The 24891-nt window shown below is 37.5% G+C and overlaps 1 protein-coding gene across 1 annotated transcript; it reads right to left on the reverse strand.

The window, feature by feature from the left end:
- Window positions 1–836: 836 nt before the first annotated feature.
- LOC127101188 (scarecrow-like protein 23) lies at window positions 837–2989 on the reverse strand. The gene has a single exon (XM_051038532.1). It carries the CDS (start codon window positions 2425–2427, stop codon window positions 1096–1098), a length of 1332 nt encoding a protein of 443 aa, XP_050894489.1. The 5' UTR covers window positions 2428–2989; the 3' UTR covers window positions 837–1095.
- Window positions 2990–24891: the final 21902 nt, after the last annotated feature.

The following is a 24891-nucleotide window of genomic DNA, read 5'->3' on the forward strand; positions in this document are numbered from 1 at the left end:
AAACCAAACATAGGTTAAAGTAGTCAATTCGTATGCCAGCTCAAACCCGTAGTTATGCTAGGCAAATTTTTCACGAAACCTCTAACCTGTAGAAGACGTCATCGCTATTGTTTACTCTCATATAGTATGTCATCCGTTTTATTGATCCCAACCATCATTAGTCTTCTCAAACGTCACAAACTAAGCGACTTCCAAAAATATAAAAACTATATTCATGTTTCATATCCGCACATCATTATTTCAACACTCTTTTCTAAAATATTACTACTGGTACACCTTAAAAAACTATTGATCCTCTAAAAAGTACATTTTCATATCTTTAAATAATTATTATTTTAAAATATTAATGCAATTTTTTTATAAATATATTTTTATGTAGTATCTTTCTTGGGATTAATTAAGATATATTATCACTGTAAAAAAAAATTACATGGTCGATTTATCACCATTATCGTTTGTATTATTTTATAGATTTTAAAAATAAAAATCAAATTTATTCCAATATCCGTTTGCATTCGAATTCAATTATAAAAACATAATTATAGTATTAAATTTTTTGAGGGAAAATTTTATAACTAATATAATTTTATTTAATCCGTATAAAGGATATTCAATTTATATATAAAAAAATATATTCAATTTATATCAAATTTAAAATAAATAAATAAACTAATTTATCATTAGAATCAAATGTGTTAAATAAAATAATTGTTATGCAACTGTTAGACTTCATTCATTTATTGTTTTTCTCTAAATCTATGTAGAAGATATTAAGATTATTAGACACTTTCTCTTCCTAAGTATTTCTCACTCCCCACATTTTAGGGACCCAAACACAAACAATTAGCTTCCTCTATATTTCAATAAATCAATTAAACATTACAAAAATTTTAAAAATTATAAGGAACCACAGTTGATAATGTGAAGGATTTCTCACTTATAAGTAATTTCACTAATTTAAAAGATTCTCTTCTCTGCCAACTATGTCCTTTCTTGGAGATTCAACATAACAAGCTTTGCAGAGGCATGAGAGAAACTTATCAACACTTTTCCCCCCACCGAAGACACAAACTATGAACATCACCATCATCATCATCAAGTGTAAGTAATCAAATCAGACGGTTGCCAAGCAGACGCAATCAAAAGAGAAAGATCTTTCCAACCAAGCTTCAAAGAACCATTCTCCTCCACAAGTGTATACCCTCTCCAAGGAAACATCCCCAACAACAAACTCGCTTGTGCAGCCGGGTTGCCCCGAAGCGAAACGGGTCGAAACCCGGCCCGTTTCAACTCATCCCCCCATCTCTCAACTTTCACCTCACCAGTCCTCTTGGGCCCACCCACGGCGATAATGTTCCTTATCTCACACCCCAACAGCTGCTGCTCCACCATATGCCTCTCAACACTGTCCGCACCCAAACCATCCCCGAGCGCGTCGAACAACGCGCTGTAATAATGCAAAGCCTCCACGAACCTCGCGAGGAAGCTACCAGCGTGGCTAAGATCTTGTTCAACGGTGGTGATTAGCTTTGGCCTAAGCTGAGTCAGCAATCTCAACGTTCCTAAATCGCTTCCGGTTATATCGTACAAGCAATGGTGCATCCAGTGAACCACGATGGCTTCGTTTGGTCTAACACCGAGTTGACTCGGTTCCGTTACGCTTCCGATTTTGCCTTCAATAGGATGAAACTCAAACGGAAGTCCGAGTGAACTCGCGAAATCGGCAAGTCTTCTTCCCGTTGATTCGAGAAGCTCTGAGGAAGATCCGAAACCGGTGATTCTCACGGAGCGGATCTTCCTGGATCGTGAAGCGAGGATGTGAAACAATCCTGGCCATTGAAGTCCTTGCATGATATCAAGGTCGATGATATGGACACGATCCTCACCGTCCACGGCTTGGAAGATAGCTTGATTAGCTGTGAAGTGCGAGAATTTCACCAGCGGTGAAACCGAGTTGTAGGATTGAAACGCGTTGAAGATTCGCTGCGACTGAGTTAGGGTTACCGATTTAGCCGTTAACGGCGAGTAACTACCAAGGCAAGAGCTCACAACTCGCGCTTGTAGAGCCTGTGCGAAGTAAGCACCGACCCGCTCCGGTGAAGTCCCGAACGGTGAGGAGAGTTCGGTTATCTCCGGTAAGAGATCATTAGCAAAGTCGAGGTTATCCATGGCAACACACTCAGCGCATTGGAGTAAAAGCCCTAGGAGTTTCAAACCAATGGATTCACCTTCAGTTGTAGGCTCAAACGCTTGCTCCTCGTCGTGTCCTTCGCCTTCCGCCACTGTCTTCTCGCCGGAGTAGTTAGGTCTTTTGAAAGATTGTACCGGAAGGGAAGAATCGGCGTCGTCGTGTTCGCGTTCAGGGCGTTTTGTGTTCATATTAGGTTTAGAAGTGAGAGGGGGTCGAGGGACCAAGCTTTGAAGCATGATCGATAAGAAGAGATAATGAGGGAGAAAATTTAGTTGAGAGAATCGAAAGGTTTGGAGGAAACTTTTGGGAGAAACGTGACAAAAATGAGAGGGAAAGACAAAGAAAGTTTGTACAGAAGGTATGTCAGAAAAGGAGTGTTGAGTTCAGTGTTTGGTGAGAGAGAGAGAAAATTTTGATAAGGGAAAGAAAATTAATGTTAGAAAGAGATAAATAAAGAGACAGAAAGGGCTATGACTTTGTAGCCCAGAAAAGTTTGGGTATTATATTACTCCTATCATCTTTGGGTGCTCCGTTTTTGTTTTAGCTATGTCTTTACCTTTGTTTTTTACATGAAAAAACTGTGTTGTTATTTATTATAGGCTGCTAATAAGGGGTGGAGGATTAGTTAAGTGTGATTAGTTTACTAATCACGTCATGTTTGGGGCTTTGGGTGTGCCAAAACCTTTAATTTAGTTCTCATCTAATTTTTTGTCATCTATCCTATGAATAGGACAATCAGACAATGATATGTGTCATGTATTGTTTAATTATTGATCATCTTACCAGGATGAGATTAAAATACTCCCTACCTGACTGTGACCCTTTATTTTATTATCATTACTTGCATGGCAGCTCTTCTTTTTCTATTTATCTATATTGTACTTCTCTTTCACAACACTATTTTGCAATGGATGGTTTATCAAGTTTAAGTAATATCTTTAGTGTGTTGGTTTATTAAGTTGAAGTAATAGTTTTTGTGGAGGTTTGGTTTAGCTTTTTGGAAGTGTAAAAAACAATTTTAAAAATGGATAATTGATTTTGAGTAAAAAACAATTTTAAAAATGGATAATTAATTTTGAAAGGTTTGATTCTTCTAATATTGAATTGATTACATCTCTAGAATAATTTTATTTGAATTTAAAGATAATTTTTACATTGAAATTTAATGTAAAAATTTATCCAAACATAAATTATTTTACTTTTAACTCACTTTCATTTAAATTTATTCAAATCTTTGTTTGGTTTTTCAGATCAGCATGTTATAATCTCGTATTTTGTTGGGAGATCTTTATAGTTAAAACTCTTGATTGGTTTATGAGATTTGCCCAATGTTAAAAATTGTGTTTTGTTGTGATGCATTCGTAGTTAAAACTCTTGCATGGTTCGTGAGCTTTGTCTGGTGTTAAAAACTCTCGCTTGGTTTGAGATTGTACTAGTGGTTGTAGTGGTAAAATTTTTGATATTAAGCTATTGGTTAAACTTAACTCATAAAGCAAGAATCGTCACTGGGCTTTTATTATTTTCAAAGGAATGGGGAAAAGAACAAACAAAATCCAAAGAAGTTTTAAAACAAAACTAATAAAAAGAGATAATGGTTCAGGGGTTAGTTATGCAAAGGAAAGATATTAGCACCATAAACATCTATAGGAACCTCTTTGAAAATATGTGTATTTTGACTTTAAAATGATGTTGTTTGCAAGAGATTGGGGAGATGAGAAAAGAAATATTTTTTTATCATTTTTGTATTTGCCAAGACTTTCTGAGTCTCATGCCTACGTACCAACAAAGTGCAATGGAGGATCAAAACCTCGTAGTTCGTGGTTAAAATAACAAAGATGTTTGTTTTGATTAATTTTTAATGAAAAGACATTGTGTCATTTTAAGGATAACATTCAACTAGTCATCCATAAGTGTGAGAATTGTACATCATCATAGAGAAGGGCTCCAACTTAGATAAAGATCAACAAGTATGTCACTAGCTCTCTTAGGTGGAAAAGAACTATCATTAATACTATGAGGATAGGAGAATTACATCTCAATTATGGAAATGACTCATGTCTAAACCTTGAGAAAAAGTTTTAACATAAAAAGTGCATAAAGGGCACAAAATAATTTGAATGAATTATGTATTTTTTTAGTCTTTTGAAATTGGTTTGAATATGCTTAATATGTGTTAGCATTTATTAAGAAAAGATTTTGAAAATCACTTGACAAAAGTCAAGGTTTATTAAGAAATTGGTTCAAGTTTGAAAACAAGAAAGTCTTGAAAAGAGAGATGAGATTTTGAAAATTAAAGAAGGAGGGGAGAAGAAGAGACTATCCTAGAGTATAAAGTAAAAGATAGGGAGGAAATATCTAACCAAGAGATAACCAGCTTTATGACATAAGTCAAGCAAGAATTCCCTCATTTGGATTAAACCTCAACCAAGCCAAATAAGCAAAGAATAAACCATGCATCAGTTAAAACCAAAGTAACAAAGCTAAGTCTTCAAAGGAAGTCCCAAGTCAAAGGTACTAGATGAATCCAAAGGTCTCAAATCACAAACTCCCAAAGCAAGGGTCGAGGTCCTAGTTCTAAGTCCATAACTCAACAACAATGCTAAGAATAGTAACCTCAAGTCCATGAACCCAAAGAATAAATTTTTTAGGGGTTTTTCCTTTATTAATATCTTTGAATGAAAGAGAAGTCTAAATGGACAAAGAACAAATAACATAAGCACAAATAATATGATATGAGATGCTAAAAATAAAAGTATAAAGTAAATGACAAAAGAATAAAGAGCATAAGATACATGACATTAAAGTAAAATGTAATACAATAATATGTTAATAAGTGATGTTAGTGGTCAAAAAGAGAAAGATGATTTATCATTTTTTGGATAACACTCAAATATTCACCCACAAGTATGAAAATATGGACTTCTACATCACCTATGAGAAGGACTCCAACTTGGATAAAATCAACAAGTATGTCACTAGCTCTCATAAGTGAAAAGGAAACAATGTCTTTCAAACATGAAAATGACTTGCTTTCGGGACAAATTTAACGTTATTTAAGCAACCGTAATTGGACTTATATAGAAGTCATAACTATCTGAGGTCGGTCAATAATAATATTTGTGTTAATACATGCTAGAGAGATGATATGTAAATCATTCTCCTAAAGCTATGCCACAAATAAAAAGTGAGGATAGATCAAGCACAAAGGCTAGGACAGTGGTCCATTACATCAATCAATACTTCATAGTACTTAGGACAAACTTATGCATCAATCAAAAGTATCTTAAATGATCCATGATAAATTAAGAGGTAGATTTGAAATGATGAAAGTTCATCAAGCACCAATCCACACATCATGAATAAGATGGACACAAATCATCCAAGTGATCAAGAGGAAAAGAAAGAGATGAAGAAAAAGAGGATAAGAGAGATCATACCCAAATTAGATCAAAGCATTGATCAAGTCATCATCAAAATCAATCTTATATTTGATGGATTACGATTTTCACCCCCATCAACACCCAAGATCCATTGAGTTTGATGAGACCTATGATCAAAACAATCATGATCCAAGGCCATTAGAAGTCAACAAAGGTCAAACAAGCATAAAATACAAAAGGATAAAATAAAATGCATTACAAATATTTTTTAAATAAATTTTAAAAGAGAAATAAAAGAGAAAATCCATAAATCCCTTCAAAACACCAAATAAATTTCCAAAAAAATTATGGAAGATTGAAAATAAAATAAGAAGTATAAAATAAAATTTTCAGAATTTTAAAATGCATAAAAGTATTTTTAAACCAATCAAGACAAAGGAAAAAAGAGAAAATCCATAAAAAATAGAAAACCAAGAAAATAAAATGTTAAAAAATAAAAATTAGATGAAGTAAAATAAAATAAAATTTTAGAATTCATTTTGGTATTTTTTGGATGCAAAATGAATTTTCTATGAATTTTAAAAGAAAAAGAAATTTAAAATGAAAAAAGAAAAATAAATAAAATCAGAAAAAACACGGAGCGTTGGATCTGGTCTCATTAATTGACGTGGCGAATCCAACAATCCTCAGGCTAGGGTGCACGATGGAAATTAGCAAAAATGAAACACGAGATCTAATTCAAAATGGACCAATCAGAATATTTCAAATTGCCAACGTGTATGGCCAAACTCAGATGACCTAAAACACTCCGGTCATCTTCCCTGACGATCCCTCATCGGAGTTTCATCGTTTGGTAAATTCAAAACACGAGACAAACACCAATGTGATCGCCTCCTTATCATGAATTCGACCTCATGCTCAAAATTCATTTATCTAAACTGAGCATGGAGAATTTCAGAGAAGTTTTAGAAGCAAGCAAGTCACGAAAAATAAAATTAAATGATGAACATGGTCAATCAACACCAGAGAAGTTAGGGGAAAGCATCAGAGAGTGAAGGACTACATTATGGTAACTTGTTTAAGTTCAAATGATACTTAGGACTATCTTGTCCAAATGGTGATCAAAAGTTGATGAAGCTTGATCTGGTTAGAGAGCTTCAGGAGGTCTTTGAGCTTGGGAATTGTTGCAAATGCTTCAGAGAATATCGAAGATGCTAATGGAATCAAGAAATTGGATTGAAACAAGTTAGAATTCAAAACACAATAGTTTAATTTTCTGGAAAAATTTCAGAGTAAAGCAGGGATTTCTTGGCTCTCAAAAGCTTGGAAATGAATGCAATACATTGCTCTATTTATAGGGAATATGTTGGGATCCAAATATGTGTGGAGTGAAGCTTAATTCGTGTAAAATGAATTTGATCAGAATGTGTGGAAAGTGTGACTTGCAATCCATCAAAACTCAACCAAATCATGTGTTTTAAGAGTCAATTAACTTCTGGACACTTGATTAAACATATTTAGGTCCAAAGCGTGTGGTAATTTGGCTTGCAATTGAGATTAGTGAAGTTCAAATTTCGGATCATGGTGATTTCTTCAGTTCCAAGTCACCATGTTCAACTCAATGAGGCATCTTGCTCAGGAGGCTTTTTGATCTTATTCTTCTTGCAATTTGTTAACATCATAACAAAGATTACAATATGCCAAGAAAGGTTGTATTTGGATGCTTGAGCACAAAGTTATGACATGTTGAAGTTGGCACGAAAATCTGGTCATGTAACTTAGAAAATTCTAAGTCCCAAGTGGCTGAAAATGACATGTAATGTTTCAAAGAATTCCATGGCCTTCCAAGCATGATTTGACTTTGATCCTCGAAGCAAACTTGTAAAGGGCATCACAAATGATATTTTGCAAAAATAATCCGCCTCAAATTTTGAAAATTGAAGAAGTTATAATCCTTGGAAGTTGAGAAAAAATCACTTGAAAATAGGTCAAATTTCACTAAGTCCACAAAAGACCTATAATGTCTCCAAACTCTTGATGATCCTCCAAGAATAATTGGATCTTGTCATGTAAATAGAAATTGTAGAGGATATTGAGAAGATTCATATACAAAAAGAAGAATTCAAAAATGTTGAGAATTGAAGGAGTTGTGATCCTTTGAACCTTGACTTTAAATGTTGATCTTTTGGTCAAACCTCTTGGAATAAACTTGTGCACTTGGAATTTTCTTGCATTTCAAGGTACATGTATGATCATATGAACTCAAGATAAGTTTTCCTAGAATGTATCTTTATTTAATTGTTCAAAGTTTAAGATAACTTATGGAAGAAGGCATGGAAATAAACACATGAACCTTTGACTTTCCTTAAGAAATGGGCCACAAAACTTTGAGATTCTCTTGACCAAAATGAGATTGAAAGATGATTGAGAGCCTTAGAGATCGTGATTTGAGAGATATCCCCTTTAGAATCAATGGTTGAACACATTTTGCTGAGGAATCAAAGAAAACCCTAGTTGAGGAGCCATGTTTAATGGTCTTGATGAAAAATCCTACCTTGCATAATAAACTTAAAGAAAACAAAACATATTTTTGTTATTTTGATTAGTAGTTAGATAAACAATGAAAATATAAACACAAAGGAAAAATACCAACAACTAGGTGCTTAATAATCCCTGCAAAAGGTAAACCTCAAAGATTAGAGGGAGAGGACAAAGATGTAATCTTATTTGTATGCAAGGATGCAAATGATATGTAGGGTCTTAGGATTAAAAGTTAGGGTATGACATATGCCCCTATTTGATTTTCTTCAATTCGGAGATATGAAGATTGAGATCTTCGTCTCGACGAGATTGAGGAGACTTAAATACCGAAAACCCAATTTTTGGTCCTAAGATACTGCAAAAATGCTTATGATATGATATGAATGCAGACAAGGATCTTTGTGGGTAATGTAGCACCATGAGACAAAGACATGTTGGAGAAACGAGGATAGTGAAAATCTACAAGGGAATAACAGATTTCAAAGGGGGAAACCCAGCTGGGGACAAAGGGATGTCATTCAAGAAAATGAAGCAACGGGAAACGACTCGACTCTGGAATAAATATTGTATTGGAAAGAAACCAATGTATAATTAGAAAATAAATGAGCCAAAGACCCAACAGGGAAGACATATTAAAGCAAGACTCACCGGGGAAAAGATCAATCAAAGGGGATGCTCAAATCCACTAGGGGGAGAAATTACCTAACCATCAGCCAAGTGATATATCTCAACCATGTTAGAACAAGATTTTGGTTCTGCAATATATCTCTAAGTTTTGATGATAACAAAGAATGAAACAATTTGGTACCCTAATAATTTTCGCTAAGTGTGCATGTTTCTAAGGAAAAATGAATCTGAGGAAAAAAGTATTTGGCTCCTAATGCAGTCCAGAAAAGATGATCTAGGAATGAATATATTATATCTAGCTCTGAACAAGAACGTGTCTGAAAGAATTATACACAGATTCTGTTATTAAATCTCACATCTGAAGACTCTTAAGATTTAGACTCCTAAGACTGTACACCTGATGACTCTGAATATTTAGACTCTGAAGACTGTACACATGAAGACTCTAAAGACTGTACATCAGAAAACCTCTATGTGAAGATCACTCAAGTTAACACTAAAGACTACTCATCAAAATAACTTTCTGAAGAATACAAGCTCTGCTTAAAGATTTTGAACTCCGCTCACTCTAATTCATCTGACTCATCAAAATCAGAAACTTAATCAAGAAGTATTCTAAGTATGGTATGAATATATATATATATATATATATATATATATATATATATATATATATATATATATATATATATATATATATATATATATATATATATATATATATATATATGGATAGTATTGACTACACTCCAAGACTGATATGGAAAGGACAAGAATATATATATGAATAGTATTGACTGCACTCCAAGACGGATATGGAAAAGACAAGAAAATTAATGTCATTAAGTCTCATTATTGGCAAGATATCACCATCAATTTTCTCTCCAACAGTATCGTCTCCAAGCTCTATAAAAAGGCCTCACCATCATCATACCAATATGAAGTAATTACACAAGAATTCTACAATACATCTTGAACCGTATACCAAACACTTGCTATTGTAAAATTTAGTAATCACACAAGAGTTACTGCTCAAAGTGTGATCATTGATCATTTGTTCTTAACTGTGTTCATATTGCTTGTCTAGAAGCACCAAACACACACTTCTAATTCTCAATAGTTGTTGTGATTTCTCAAGTGACTTGTGAAGTCTGTAGACTTGAGAGGGCTAAGAGATTGTTGAAATCTTAGACGATTATTGTAATCTTTCAAGATTATTGGATTAAGTCCTTATTGAAGGCGAAGTCACCTTGGTCGGGTGGACTGGAGTAACTTTGATTTTCAAGCGAACCCGGATAAATTTTGTGTGTTATCTACTTTTATTTATGTGTGTGTAGTGTTGTAAAAGTTTTTATTTACTATGAAAATAATTCAAACCCCCACCAAAAAATGTTTAAAACTTGAAGAAACTCTTTCTAAAGCTCCACCTACTTTTGACACCATCATATATAAATATGAAAAAGCTTTTCAGAAATTTCTAAACAATGGACTTGAAAGAAGCAAAATGGCTTCTACGATTTATGGCGTTAGTCATAATAAGAAAAGAGGAATTGGATAAGACTATGATGAAGATGATTTAAAACCTTCTACAGAAAAGAAACCAAAATCTTCTTTTTCTTATCATTACACACATGCACAAACACATAAATTTACTAATGCTAGAAAACCCAAAGTTCTCCGAAACTCTGGGAAAACTAATCCTAAAGGACCCAAAAGATTCTAGGTACCAAAAGATAAAATAGTATATGTTGCATATATCTTATGCAGCATAGTTAAAACACCAATCATGTTATTTGGACTCTGGATGCTTGCGACACATGACGGGAAGAAAGCATATGTTCCAAAGCTTAGAACTTAAAGATGTTGGATTCATAGGCTTTAGAGGAAATCAGAGGTTCTGGAACAGTTGTTAATGGATCTCTTCCCTCTATTTTTGATGTCCTTTATGTTGAAGGATTAATGCATAACTTATTATTCATAAGTCAATTAAGTGATAACGGTTACGATATAATCTTTAATCAAAAAACGTGCAAAGTTGTTAATCAGAAAAATGGCACGGTCTTTTTCACTGGCAAGAGGAAGAAAAACATTTACAAAACTAAGCTTGCTGATTTAAAATATCAAAATGTAAAATATTTAATGTATGTAAATGAAGAACAATGGGTGTGGCATGGACGCTTGGGTCCCATTAGCTTGAGGAGGATTTCTCAGCTAAATAAACTTGAGTTAGTCAGAGGCCTACCTAAACTGAAATTTTCTTCAGATGCTCTTTGTGAAGCATGTCAAAAAGGAAAATTTTCTAAAACAAACTTCAAAAACAAAAATGTTGTTTCTACCTCTAAGCATCTGAAACTTTTACACATTGACCTTTTTGGACCTGTAAAGACAGCGTCAGTCAATGGTAAGAAGTATGGACTTGTCATTGTTGATGATTATAGTCATTGGACATGGGTAAAATTCCTAAGACACAAGAATGAGTCATATTCTATGTTCACTAGTTTCTGCTCAAAAGTGCAAAATGAATTTGACTCTAAAATCATCAGAGTTAGAAGTGATCATGGTGGCGAATTTGAAAACAAACTTTTTGAAGAGCTTTTTGACTCAAATGGAATATCCCATGATTTCTCCTGTCCTAGAACTCCACAACAAAATAAAATTGTAGAAAGGAAGAATAAGACTCTCCAAGAAATGGCCAGAACCATGATCAATGAAACAAATGTGGCTAAGCACTTTTGGGCTGAAGCTGTGAATACATCGCCTTACATTCAGAATAAAATCTCTATTAGACCTATTATGGAGAAGACTCCTTATGAAATGTGTAAGGGAAGAAAACTCAACATTTCTTATTTTCATCCTTTTGGATGTTCTTGTTTTATTATGAATACTAAAGGTAATCTGAACAAGTTTGACTTTAAAGCACAAAATTTTATTATGCTGGTGTAGTGGTAAATTCATGACCATTAAGCTATGGATAAACTTAACGTCAATAAAACCAGAGCCGCCACCGTGCTTTTATTGTCTCCAAAGGAAAAGGGAAAAGTACGAACAAAACCCAAAGATAAGAAGTTTTCAAATTAAAACTAATAAAATGCCAAAGATTACAGGTAAGGGGGTTGGTTACACAGAGGGAAGGTGTTATCACCCAAAGTGTCTTAGGTACTCCTAGGGAGCCTTTTTTTTATGTGTGTATGTGTTAGATACCCAAAAGTGCTTATTTGAGCTATCAAATATGGGCATCTTTCACTCCATTTCCTTGCTAAAGTGTTCGAAACCACCTTTGTTTTAGATGAATTGCAATACAATGATAAACGATCTTGGTACCTTTGATTTGTGTGTTATTGTGCAGGAATTAGGCATGAAATAATAGAAAATGAAGGCACAAGAAAGTTGGCAAAGGGACCAAAAAAAGGATGCATTCATCAGCTTGCTCGCTAGGCGAGGGCTGTGGCGAAGAGCTCGCTAGGCGAGCACCCAGCGAGCAGCTCCAGTATTTTACAGTAGCAAACATCAACAAACTCGCTAGGAGAGCAGCCAGCGAAGGTGGTAGCGAACACGTCCAGACTTGGTCAAAAGCGCAGCCAGCACTCACTCGCTAGGCGAGTCATTAGCGAGCTCTCAGCGAGCAATTCCAGTAGCAAAACCTCTTAAGCTCGCTGGAGCGAGGGTTGAAGCGTGGGCTTCTCCTAGCGAAGGTTTTGTTCGCCTAGCGAACATGCAAATATGGCAAAGGATATTTCTTTGGGCGCAGGTGCCTCAGGTGCCCATTTTGGGGCTCGCTAGGCGAGCCATTCTGCTCGCCTAGCGAGCATGACAGCTCAGTAGCAGCACTATAAGTAGCAGGGGCTATTTTTTTGAGCCATACCTTACACTTCCATACTTTTGTACTTTTGAGATATTTTTCCAGCATTGCTCTAGAGATACTTTGTGACCTAGAAATCATTTATCTTCATCTCTTAACAATCTTTCACAAAAAGAAGGTGGATTCCCATCCAATCTCGATTATTCGACTCGGATGTTGATCAACCTTCTTCCGAAACTTGTTGACCAAGCTATCATGAAAATGAGTAGCTAATTTCTTCATTTTGTCAAGGTTAGATGTAGATGGTCATAAGCTTTGTGTGTATATGAGATGATCTTCATTTGTAAACTCTTTAATGATGAATATATGGTGAAAACTTTGTTTTATTGAAAACTCTTTGTGCTGGTTTATGATCGAGAGATGTTTACCAACTCTTTACCTAGGTTTTCATCCAATCTTATTTGTTAGCTAGAGATAGTAATGAATGATTTTGTTCACCATAAGGTTGAACCAAAAAGTTGTCATTTTGATAGATTGTGTTAGAGATAAACAATGGATCAAAATGGGAAAACTCACAATGTATGTTAGAGATAAACACATTGGGAGGACTTTGTGAAATAGTTTATCATCTAAAGGAGTTTATAAGTTTTGTTGATCGAACATATACATGCAAAGTGATCGTCGAACCCTAACTTTGGCAATATTTCTCAAATATTAAAACCAAATCTTTTACCGCATTTTCTCACACTTTTATGCAAGATACCGTGACTAAAACCAAAACCCCCTTGTTACTACGAGTTAAGAATTGAAACAACTGTCGAACGGCGGGGATATCTCACAATCCCTATGGAGACGATAACAAAAACCCGACACTTAAAAATACAACCAACAAAATGGCGCCGTTGCCGGGGATTGTGAATTGATATTGCGAGCATCACAATAGTTGCTTAATTTTTAGCTTTCGAATTTTTGACTTGTGCTTGTAATTTGTTTGGTTTAGTGTGCAGCTTTCATTTTATGCGAGGGCAGATTCCTATGGACGAACTTCTTTTTGATCCCGAGATCGAAAGAACCGCAAGGAGGCTGAATAGCAGAACGAGACGAAGGAGGCAACAAGTTAGACAATGACAAGAACAAGGAGAAAGTTCTTCTACCACACATCCACCACCATTCATACCTATCATGGAACCACCACAACCACCGCCCATTTCCACTCCATGTGTAAACAGTCCAAGGAATACTGCTCAGTTTGCCAACCACACTGGAAGGCAAGCCGAGATGAAGACGGGAACTCTTAATTTACTATATGGAAGTCCATTCACCGGAATGGATCATGAATATCCCTTTGCTTTTCTCACCAAATTTTACGAGATTGCATTGGCGGCCGGAGTTGATCAAGCTCAAGAGCTACCATTGTTCAAAAGATTATTTCCCCACGCTTTGCTCGGCAAAGCAAAAGATTGGTACTTAGATCAAACACCTGCCATCATGACAGATTGGAACGTGTTGGAAGAGAAGTTCATCGAAAGATTTTTCTCCCACAACCGGTTCATGGAATCCAAGACGGCCATCTCAGTGTTTTCATAAGGAACCAACGAATCATTAAATGAGGCGTGGGAAAGATTCAAATCCATGCTTCGGAAATGTAAAGGGCATGGTTTTGATGAACTGACTCAAATCCATATTTTCAAAAATGGACTTCAACCAAATTGCAAGACTTTGTTGGATGCTACCTCGGGTGGTTCTTTATTGTCTAAAAACGCCGAAGAAGCTACAGATATCATAAATCGAATGGCTCTAAATGATCTCCAAAGTCAAAGTAGAGGCAACTCTTTGAAGAAGCCGGGAGTGCTTGAACTTGGGACGAACGATTCCATTCTTGCCCAAAACAAACTCATTTCACAACAAGTGGAACTCTTAACGCAGCAAATAAAAGAGTTGAGAGAACCTTCAAAAGCTAAACAAATAGCTTGTTGTGAGCTTTGCAAAGGTGAGCATGACACCGGATTTTGTCCACCTCCCGGGTTCGAAGAAGTAAACTACATGGCGAACCAACGAGACTACCAACCGAGACAACAACAACAACAACAACAACCTTATCAACCACATCCTCAAAGTCAACAACAACACTTCCAAGGGAATCAAGGGTTCCAACCTAGGAGTAACTATTACCATAACCAAGGTTATGGGGGTAATTCTTCTAGCCGTCAAAACCCTCCCCAAAATCCTTATCAACCTCAACAACCGCCGGTCGTAACTTCAAAGTTAGAAGAGACATTGACACGATTTATGCAAATGTCAATGGCTAATCAAAAGAGCAACGATGCGGCAATCAAAAATCTCGAGACTCAAGTTGGACAACTTGCTAAGCAACTAGCGGAACAACAACCCGGTCCATCTTTTTCGGCGAACACGCAAACAAATCCTAAAGAGCATTGTAAAGCGATCACGACGAGAAGTGGAAGGGAGTTGATTAGTGAGAATAAAAAAAGAGATGAGAGTGAACAAAGAGAGGAAAAAAATGAGGAGGAAATATTGGAGGATAATAGTGATGGTGAAGTGGGGGAGTGGAGTGAGGAAGAAGTTGAAAAGAACAAAAAGAATGATGAAGTTGAAAAGAAAGAAAGTGTGGAAATTGAGAAAAATAAGAGTGATGAAGTAATGGTGGAGAAAGTGACAAAGAAAAGAGAGAGAAGTTCTAGAGTTGCTAAAGGAAAGGAGGTAGTGAGCGCTACTCCAATCAAAAACCTTCCTTATCCACATGCTCCATCTAAAAGGGAAAATGAACGGCATTACGCCCGGTTCATGGATATTTTCAAACAACTGCAAATCAACATTCCGTTTGCCGAAGCATTGGAGCAAATGCCCAAGTATGCCAAATTCATGAAAGACATACTTACAAAAAAACGGAGGTATACGGAACCGGAGACCATTGTCCTAGATGCAAGCTGTAGTGCAATCATTCAAAGGACGCTTCCAAAAAAAGAGGTTGATCCGGGACGAGTTACTTTGCCGGTTAAAATTGGTGATATATATTTCGGAAAAGGACTAATTGATTTGGGGTCAAGCATTAATCTTATACCATTGTCTATTGTAAAGAGGCTTGGCAACATTGAAATTAAGTCCATCCGGATGATTTTGCAATTGGCCGATAAGTCGACTACCCATCCTCATGGCGTAGCCCAAGATGTTTTGGTTAAAGTCGACAAATTCTTTTTCCCGGTCGATTTTATTGTTATTGATATGGAAGAGGATGATGATGCTCCGCTCATTCTGGGCCGACCGTTCATGAAAACCGCGCGCATGATGATAGACGTTGACGACGGTTTGATGAAGGTGAGAGTCCAAAATGAAGATGTTACTTTCGATCTATTCGAAGCAATGAAGCATTCAAAAGATAGAAGTGATAGCTTTCGCATCGATGTGATCGAAGAGGCAATTTTGGAGGTTTCTAAGCATATTCATGAGATATCTCCTATGGAGTTAGCTCTTGATGACTCATTTGAAGTTTTCACAGTTGAAGAAGAGCAAGCTCTTGATGAATGCTTAAGGGAACTTGATAGTGTAAACGAACTACAACCGTGGGAAGTTAAGGAGGAAGACTTGAAGAAGGAGGTTAATGACAAAAACACGCCTATTGAATTGAAAATGTTACCTTCTACTTTGAAGTATGTATTCTTAGATGAGACCGAAGCAAAGTCGGTCATCATAAGCAACCTTTTGTCAAATGATGAAGAAGCCCGTTTGATCAATGTGCTGAAAAAAAATCAAGAAGCCATGGGTTGGACTCTTTCCGATCTCAAAGGAATTAGTCCTTCCTATTGCATGCACAAGATCTTAATGGAAGAGGATTTTAAGCCGGTAGCTCAACCACAACGCCGCTTAAATCCTACTATGAAGGAGGTTGTTAGAAAGGAAGTTGTCAAGTTGTTGGATGCGGGAATGATTTACCCGATTTCGGATAGTCCATGGGTTAGTCTAGTGCATGTGGTTCCGAAGAAAGGTGGAATTACCGTGATCCGAAATGACAAGGATGAGTTGATCCCTACTAAAGTTGCAACGGGGTGGCGAATGTGTATTGATTATAGGCGGTTGAATACCGCAACTCGAAAAGATCATTTTCCACTCCCGTTCATGGATCAAATGCTCGAAAGACTCTCGGGGCAACAATACTATTGTTTCTTGGATGGCTATTCCGGGTATAACCAAATTGCGGTTGACCCGGCCGATCATGAAAAGACGACTTTCACATGTCCGTTTGGAGTTTTCGCATACCGAAAAATGCCCTTTGGGTTGTGCAATGCACCGGCGACTTTCCAAAGATGTGTGCAAGCCATTTTTGCCGACCTTATTGAGAAAACAATGGAAGTCTTCATGGATGACTTCTCGGTATTTGGTGGTTCCTTTAGTTTATGCTTGGCAAACTTGAAAATGGTGCTTGAAAGATGTGTGAAGACCAATCTTGTGCTCAATTGGGAGAAGTGCCACTTCATGGTGACCGAGGGGATAGTGCTTGGCCATAAAGTCTCTTCAAGAGGGCTTGAAGTTGATCATGCTAAGGTTGAAGTGATTGAAAAGTTACCTCCTCCGGTGAATGTGAAGGGAATCCGAAGCTTTTTGGGGCACGTCGGGCTCTATCGGCGCTTTATCAAAGACTTCTCAAAGGTAGCTAAGCCTTTGAGTAATTTGCTAGCTAAGGACCAGGTATTTCTCTTAACCGATGAATGTTTGCAAGCTTTTGAGACTTTGAAAGAAAAATTGGTTACCGCTCCAATTATAGTCGCTCCAAATTGGAATTTAAATTTTGAGCTAATGTGTGATGCGAGCGACTATGCAATCAGAGCGGTATTAGGCCAAAGAAAAGAGAAAAATTTTCATGCGATACATTACGCAAGTAAAGTTCTTAATGAGGCTCAAATTAACTATGCCACCACTGAAAAAGAATTACTTGCGATAGTGTATGCGCTTGAAAAGTTTAGGTCTTATCTTATAGGGTCTAAAGTCGTAGTGTATACCGACCACTCGGCGATTAAATATTTGCTCACCAAACCGGATTCGAAGCAAAGGCTCATCCGTTGGATCCTCTTGTTGCAAGAATTTGATGTTGAAATCAAAGACAAGAAAGGATCGGAAAATTTGGTGGCGGATCATTTATCTCGCTTAGTTAATGTGGAGGTTACCGCTTCAGAGAAGGAAATCGAGGAAGAGTTTCCTGATGAAAAACTTTTCAAAATTCAAGTTAGGCCGTGGTTTGCAGACTTTGCGAACCACAAGGCTAGTGGTTTTGTGCCTCCCGACCTAACTTCGAACCAAAAAAGGAAGTTTCTTTCGGATGCCAAGTATTACGTATGGGATGACTCGTACTTGTTTAAGTTGGGTAGTGATAACCTTTTAAGGAGATGCATTACTGGTGATGAAGCGCAGAGCATCCTTTGGCATTGTCACAACTCGCCTTACGGCGGACACTATAATGGGGTGAGAACGGCCACTAAAATCCTTCAATCAGGATTTTATTGGCCCACTATTTTCAAAGACGCACATACCCATGCGCAAAGTTGTGATAGTTGCCAGAGAAGCGGTGGGATTGGTAAGAGAGACGAGATGCCTCTCCAAAACATCCAAGAGGTCGAAGTATTTGATTGTTGGGGCATCGATTTTGTAGGACCATTCCCACCCTCTTATGGTAACGAGTATATGCTTGTCGCAGTTGATTACGTTTCTAAGTGGGTTGAGGCGATTGCCTCACCTCGGGCGGATGCGAAAACGGTAATAAATTTTTTGAAGAAAAACATATTTTCCCGTTTCGGAACCCCCCGAGTGTTGATAAGTGACGGAGGGTCACACTTTTGTAATGCACCGTTGGAAAGCATTTTAAAACATTACGGTGTATCACACAGAGTGGCAACTCCGTATCACCCACAGGCTAATGGTCAAGCCGAGGTATCTAATCGTGAGATTAAGAGAATTCTCGAAAAAACTGTGTCAAATTCGAAAAAAGAGTGGTCACAAAAATTGGATGAAGCGTTATGGGCATACCGTACCGCCTTTAAAGCTCCAATTGGGCTCACTCCTTTTCAATTGGTGTTTGGTAAAACTTGCCATTTGCCGGTCGAATTGGAGCACAAAGCCTTGTGGGCTCTGAAATTTTTAAATTTTGAAAAGGATTTGGCCGGTGAGAAAAGGAAGGTGCAACTGCTCGAGTTGGAAGAGATGCGCAATGCCGCATATCACTCAAGTTGGTTGTACAAAGAGAAGGTAAAAAAATATCATGACAAAAAGCTTTGAAAGAAAGAATTTGTGCCCGGACAGTTGGTCCTATTGTTCAATTCCAAGTTAAAGTTATTCCCCGGAAAGTTGAAATCAAAATGGTCCGGGCCATTTCGGGTCAAAGAAGTTAAGGAGTACGAAGCTATTGTCATTGAGGACATGGAAAAGAAGGAGAGTTGGACCGTTAATGGCCAACGTTTGAAGGTTTATCTCGGCGGTCATGTGGATCGCGAGAGCTGTGCTATTTCTTTGGATGCTCCTTTGTGAGCATCGAACCGTCAAGCTTATCCGACGTTAAACAAGCGCTTGTTGGGAGGCACCCCAACATTGTAAGTATTTACAGTTTTTCTGTGGTGTCGTATTAGGATTCCAATTGTTAAACCTTGCTGAATGTACCAGGAATGCTATTTTGAAAAAAAGAAAATGTTGTCATGCTCGCTAGGCGAAGCAGTAGCGAGCGGATTCGCTAGCTGCTCGCTAGGCGAAGCAGCAGCGAGCGCTGTGTGGCAGAACTCATTTAATTCTCAGCAGGCCACTCTTTTGGGCCCAAGTACCATTTTTCTTTTTATAACTCTGAACTCCAGAACTCACACACACTCTCTCACTTTGCATCTCACTCACAACCCCACCTGTTACATTGCAATCATCATTGTGCATTCTAACTTCTACAGATCTCAAACCAGGTTTGCCCCTTCTCATTACTTTATGCTTTCACATTGTAAATTTCTGAAGTATATGTCGTTTAGGGTGAATTTGGGGGAATGAGTGCATTAGGTTTTGCATGTGGGTGTAGATTTGCATTGCATGTACCTTAGAACGATGCCTTTCATGATAAATCATTTTGTTCTGAAATAGATACCATGAGACATTGGGTTTTTCAGAAATTTCAGTGTAAACATTGCAGAACCCAAAAACCCGTAAGATTCGCTAGCAACTCGCTAGGCGAATCAGTGGCGAGCATTCGCTGCCACTTCGCTAGGCGAACCTGTAGTGAAGCTTCGCTAGGTTCTCGCTAGGCGAAGCAGCAGCGACCATGACAGTAGTTGGAATTTTGTTTTGCTTTCTAATCTGTTTTGTGTTTGTGTTGTTTCCTGTCTATGTCTTTGCAGATGGAATCCAGGTCCGGCGCTTCGAAAAAGAGAAAGGGCGGGAACACTTCCCGTCCCGTGCCCATACAATTCGACACCGACAAATTTGTCGGGCCAAAGCAAGCAGCAAGATATGTTGCTTTGGAAAAGCGAAAGATTTTGCCGGAAAAGAGATTTATAATCAACCCTGAAGGCACGTATCGAACATTCGCTGGTTTGATTAACAGCAAAAAGTGGGACTGGTTGATATCCCCCTTGGAGCATTATGACATCGCAACAGTGCGTGAGTTCTACGCTAACGCACTGCCGAACGACGACGAGCCATTCACATAGACGTCTAGAGTGTCCGGCCGTCCTGTTGCGTTCGATCGGGATACAATTAACCGTGTCCTGGGTGAACCGCTCCATCTGGGAGCCAATGAGAGAGACACTTACCATAGAGATTTAAGGCTTCACCGGGATACCGATTCAATTTCTGCTGCCCTGCTTTTGGAAGGGAAATCAGTTGAGCTGAACCCATCTGGGGTTCCGATGAGATACCATAGGGAGGACATGATTCCCTTGGCTCAACTGGTCCTTTTGTTGGTTCTTACAAACATTAAACCCAAGTCTCATACTTCTACCGTGTCGATCCTAGTGACACACTTGGTTCACTGCATCCTCACGAATATCCAGATTGATGTGGCGAGGATTATTGCTTTGGAGTTGAAGTCCGTGATTGAAAGCGGGCTAAAGTCGGGGGCACGAGTGAATTGTCCCCTTGCTTTCTCGTGTCTAATCATGGCTTTGTGCCAGCAAGCGAGGGTGAGGCTACCCTCCAAGGGTCAAGTAAGGATCCCGCCGGCCATTGATGACCAATACGTGGCGAAGTACTGCAAACCGAAGAACTTAAGAAGTAGTTCAGCTGCTGAGGTTACCGGGGCTTCTGATGGTCCTGGTGTAGCACCTCAAATTTGCACCTATCATTATACATACCATTTCATAATAGGTCATAGCATATCATGATACATTGCATAGCATTTGCATTGTCCCTCAGTTGCCTCAAGAACAAGCAAGCAAGAATTAGGTCAAACTGATCAGGAGATCAGTCAACCAATCAAGCAAGGTTGTTCCTCAAGGAATCAAAGCCCCAGGGTTTGTCCAACAAGTTCACATGACTTGGAGGTCCATTTGAAGTGTTCAAGTCAAGGGTTGAAGGCTCAAAAGCCATCAGTTCATGCACAATCAGTCAATTAGGTCAAAAACAGTCAACAATCAGTCAAAGCAGTGGATGGTGGCCATTCTTGTGGAATTTGGGCACCATGATCAATAATCAAGAGTTCACACAACTTGGGACATCATTTGAAGTCAAGATCTCAAAGAATCAGGGTTTGGAATTCATCAGAAGTGCTTCAGTCATCCAAAACCCTAGAAAAGTCAAAGTTGGTCAACTATGTTTGATTTTATGGTTTTGATGGATGGAAATGGTTTGAGAGAGCTTATTCATGTCCTAATAGGCCTCATGTAGCATGGCAATCAACACCATGGAAGATTTTGAAGCCAATCAGAAAATTTCCCAAAATAGAAACTGGACCTGTAATTTTAACTGCCAAAAATGGAAACTTCTTGATCTTAAACTTGCATCATGACACAAGCTTCAAATGAATTTTTGCCCAACATGAAAGTTGAAGATCTTGTTCTCCCATTTTCAAAAAGTCCAAGAACTCTCAAATCCCATGTATGGTTGTCAAGATATGATCAATTCAATTTCAAAAATTTGTGAACTTCAAAGGGCCATATCTCTCAAACCATAAGACCAAATTTGGTGGGGTTTTTTCCTACAAACCACATTTTTCCTACTCTTTCCAAAAATGTAAACATCATGTACCAAAACCTTGCCAATCAAAATGGCATTTTTTGACCTTTTTCATTTAAAAATCAAGTTTGACCAACCTTTGACTTTTTGATTTAAACATCTTTGACACATTTGGCCAATTGGGATTCCTTCTAAATGTCATTTGCAACATGTACCAAGCCAAAATTCAAGTTGCTTCTTGTCACACCATCTCCATATTTGCCTTTGTTGTCAAGCTAGAAAATAGTGCATTTTCACTTCATTTCACTTAAACAAGATAACCATTCCATGGGCAGACCTAAAACAGCAGAAATATAGGTCCTTGGCAGCCTTTCCAAGCCCAGTTCGTGTACAAAACATACACCTCCATATTCATTTGGTTCACATTTAGCAATTTGCAAATGGTGCTCATTAAGCAAAACAAAGGTTGGCAATTCATTAAGCAATGTGAAACAGCAATTACTTTGGTCATGAGCAGCCTGTTTGAGGCCCAAATCGTGCACAACTTACACCCTCCATTTCCTTATGACCAACATTGGCAATTTGCATTTGGTTTCATTTAAACTAAACCAGATTACCATTGGATTAAGAGACCTTAAACAGGCCTTTATAAGGTCATTTTCTGCAATTGAGAACCCAAAAGAAGCAGCAGCCACACGACAGAATACTCTCCTCTCTCTCAATTGCATTTTGGGCCAAAATCGAATTTCTGTCAAAGAGCTTCAAACCCTTGAGCATCCTTTGGTCATATCATCATTTGAACTTCATTTGGAGCTCCTTGCAGCCAACAAATCCCAGCTGGGATTCCATTTCATATTCTGTTTTTCTTCATGGGCTAACAATGGCAGTTTTTGATTTGGACACTTGCAAGCACTACTGAGCCAAGTTCTTCAAGGTTTCATCATCCCAAGCCATTATCTTCATCTGTATTGAGCTACATCATCAAAACAATAGCTGTTTCTTCCATTTCTTCAAAAACAAGTAAGAGATCGAATCTTCTATTTCTCAAAACCATGCCATGTTTAACTTAGAGCCTAGCATGCTGATTGCAATGAAGGTTGTCTCGTGTGATTTGGTTGAGTAGATTGTTAGAAATCTGAAAAATAAGATTGATGATCATTTGCATTTTTGTTCGAATCTCTCTCCATGCTGTATTATACTGAAAAATAATGATGGATTTGCATTCACCATGCTTGAATGAACCTTTTGGTATGCCATTTATTCATTTCTGAAACATTTCACTCATGATCAAAGTTTGAGGTTCATGGTTCTTTTGGTCGATTCAATGTGTATGTGTTGTTTAAGTGGAAACTAATGGTGGATTCATGATGTCCATGCCATGCTGAACACTTGTACATATTTAGTTTTAATTTCTGGGATTTTTTGTGAAAAATGCGAATTGGTGATGATGAGTGCTCATGCTGCTGTTTTGAAAAACCCTAGGGTTTATGATTGAACCCAGAACTTGAATGCCATTGGCTGCTGTTGATATTGTTACTGTTCCATTAAGGGCCAACCAATCAGGTTATTTCGTTTGGCCCTGTGAAACACGGCCGTTTTGATTAGTGATGCACTGAATTACACAATTGCCACTGGTCAACTCACTTTGACCACTCCATTCATGCTTTTGTTCATATTTTGTCTCATTTATTCACTCATCTTCTAAAATCCATTTTTCACTCAAATTAAATCCAAAAATTATGAAACTTTTTCCATCGTGTTCACAAGCATGTCCTCTATTTTATCATGAATTTTATTAATTTTTTGCTTGGCTGGATATTAATTGGCTCTAGGGTTTGTGAAATGTGACAAAAATGGATACCTCTTGCCATTTCTTTTGTGAAATAATGATGATGCATCCTTTGGTCTTGAAAATTTTTGTGGAGAAACTAGACACATTCAACTTCATTTTGATATAAAGTTTGTGCATTTATCATATGTGGTGTGTGAGATTTGAATTTTTGAAGTTAGGTGTTACATTTGGTGTCACAACATGAATGTGCATTTTCCCAATTTTGTTTGACATGCTTCCTTACATCCAAATGATCCAATTTTTTGCATGAGCCATCCTTTATATGTCTAGTTCATGTGTGATTTTTCTTGGAATTGATTGTGCTGTTTTCCATTTGATTGTGAATTTTCTTCCCTGCCTAGTCCATGGTTGACTTTTTGTGCTACACATTGCCATTTCATTTGGGAAATTCTCATACCATATTGTATGATCATGAAATTTCATATGTGATAACTAGACATCTTGAGCTTTGCATTGGTGTTAATTTCATTCATTTCTCGTCTGTTTTCAAATTGATATGATTTTTTGAAGTTGACCCATGTTTGTTGACTTTCATTGTGCTTACTTGAAATTATGTTGACTTCTTGATTTTAATTGACTGCCTTCCTCTCATCCAAATGCCATGAAATTTTACATGTCTACCATGTTAAATGTTAGGATTGAGTGTGATTTATTTGATGATTTTTGAGATTGTTTGAGTTGACTTTTGAATGAGGTCTTGCTGTTGACCTTTTGTATGCTTCCTTTGCCATGCTTTGCTTTCTTTTGTATATGAAATGACAATGATGCATGATTTGATTGTGGGCCCAATTGTGATAGCTTCTCAAATGTTTGACTTTGGTTTTGGTTGACTTTTCTTTGCTGCCTTGACTTTTTCTTTCATCTTTGACCCTAGGCTAGTTCTAGTGGTCTTCTGTGCTTACTATTGAGTTCCTGTTTCAGGTTAAGCACCATTGCCATTGAGATCATACAAATGTAATTGGATTTGTTTACATATGAACTAACCTTTGTTTTGCAGATGGTTTGACTCATGTGTTTGAGTCTTGCTTTGCACAGTTGATCATTTGTTTTGTCTGTTTATCCATTCCTCTTGCTTTTAACTGTTGAACTGTTTACTAATTGGTTTGACTTTTTCAGGTACACTTTAGTTGCTTTTTGCTTGCTTTGCTATTTAGCAATTGCTTTTGAGGTATAATTACTTTCTCTTCATGTAGTCTGGAGTCCCGGTCTGTTATTTGACCGGGCAAACTGTCTGAAGTCCTCCTTAAGAGGCAATGCCTGTGTGTGTTTAAAATTGTCCCAAGCAGGAAAAGTCCTTCAAGTAAGGCAATTGGTGGAAGGTAGGGATAAGTAGCCTATCCCCCACTATTCA

This window comes from Lathyrus oleraceus, chromosome 7 (genome assembly GCF_024323335.1).
Source record: "Lathyrus oleraceus cultivar Zhongwan6 chromosome 7, CAAS_Psat_ZW6_1.0, whole genome shotgun sequence".
Lineage (NCBI taxonomy): Eukaryota > Viridiplantae > Streptophyta > Magnoliopsida > Fabales > Fabaceae > Lathyrus > Lathyrus oleraceus.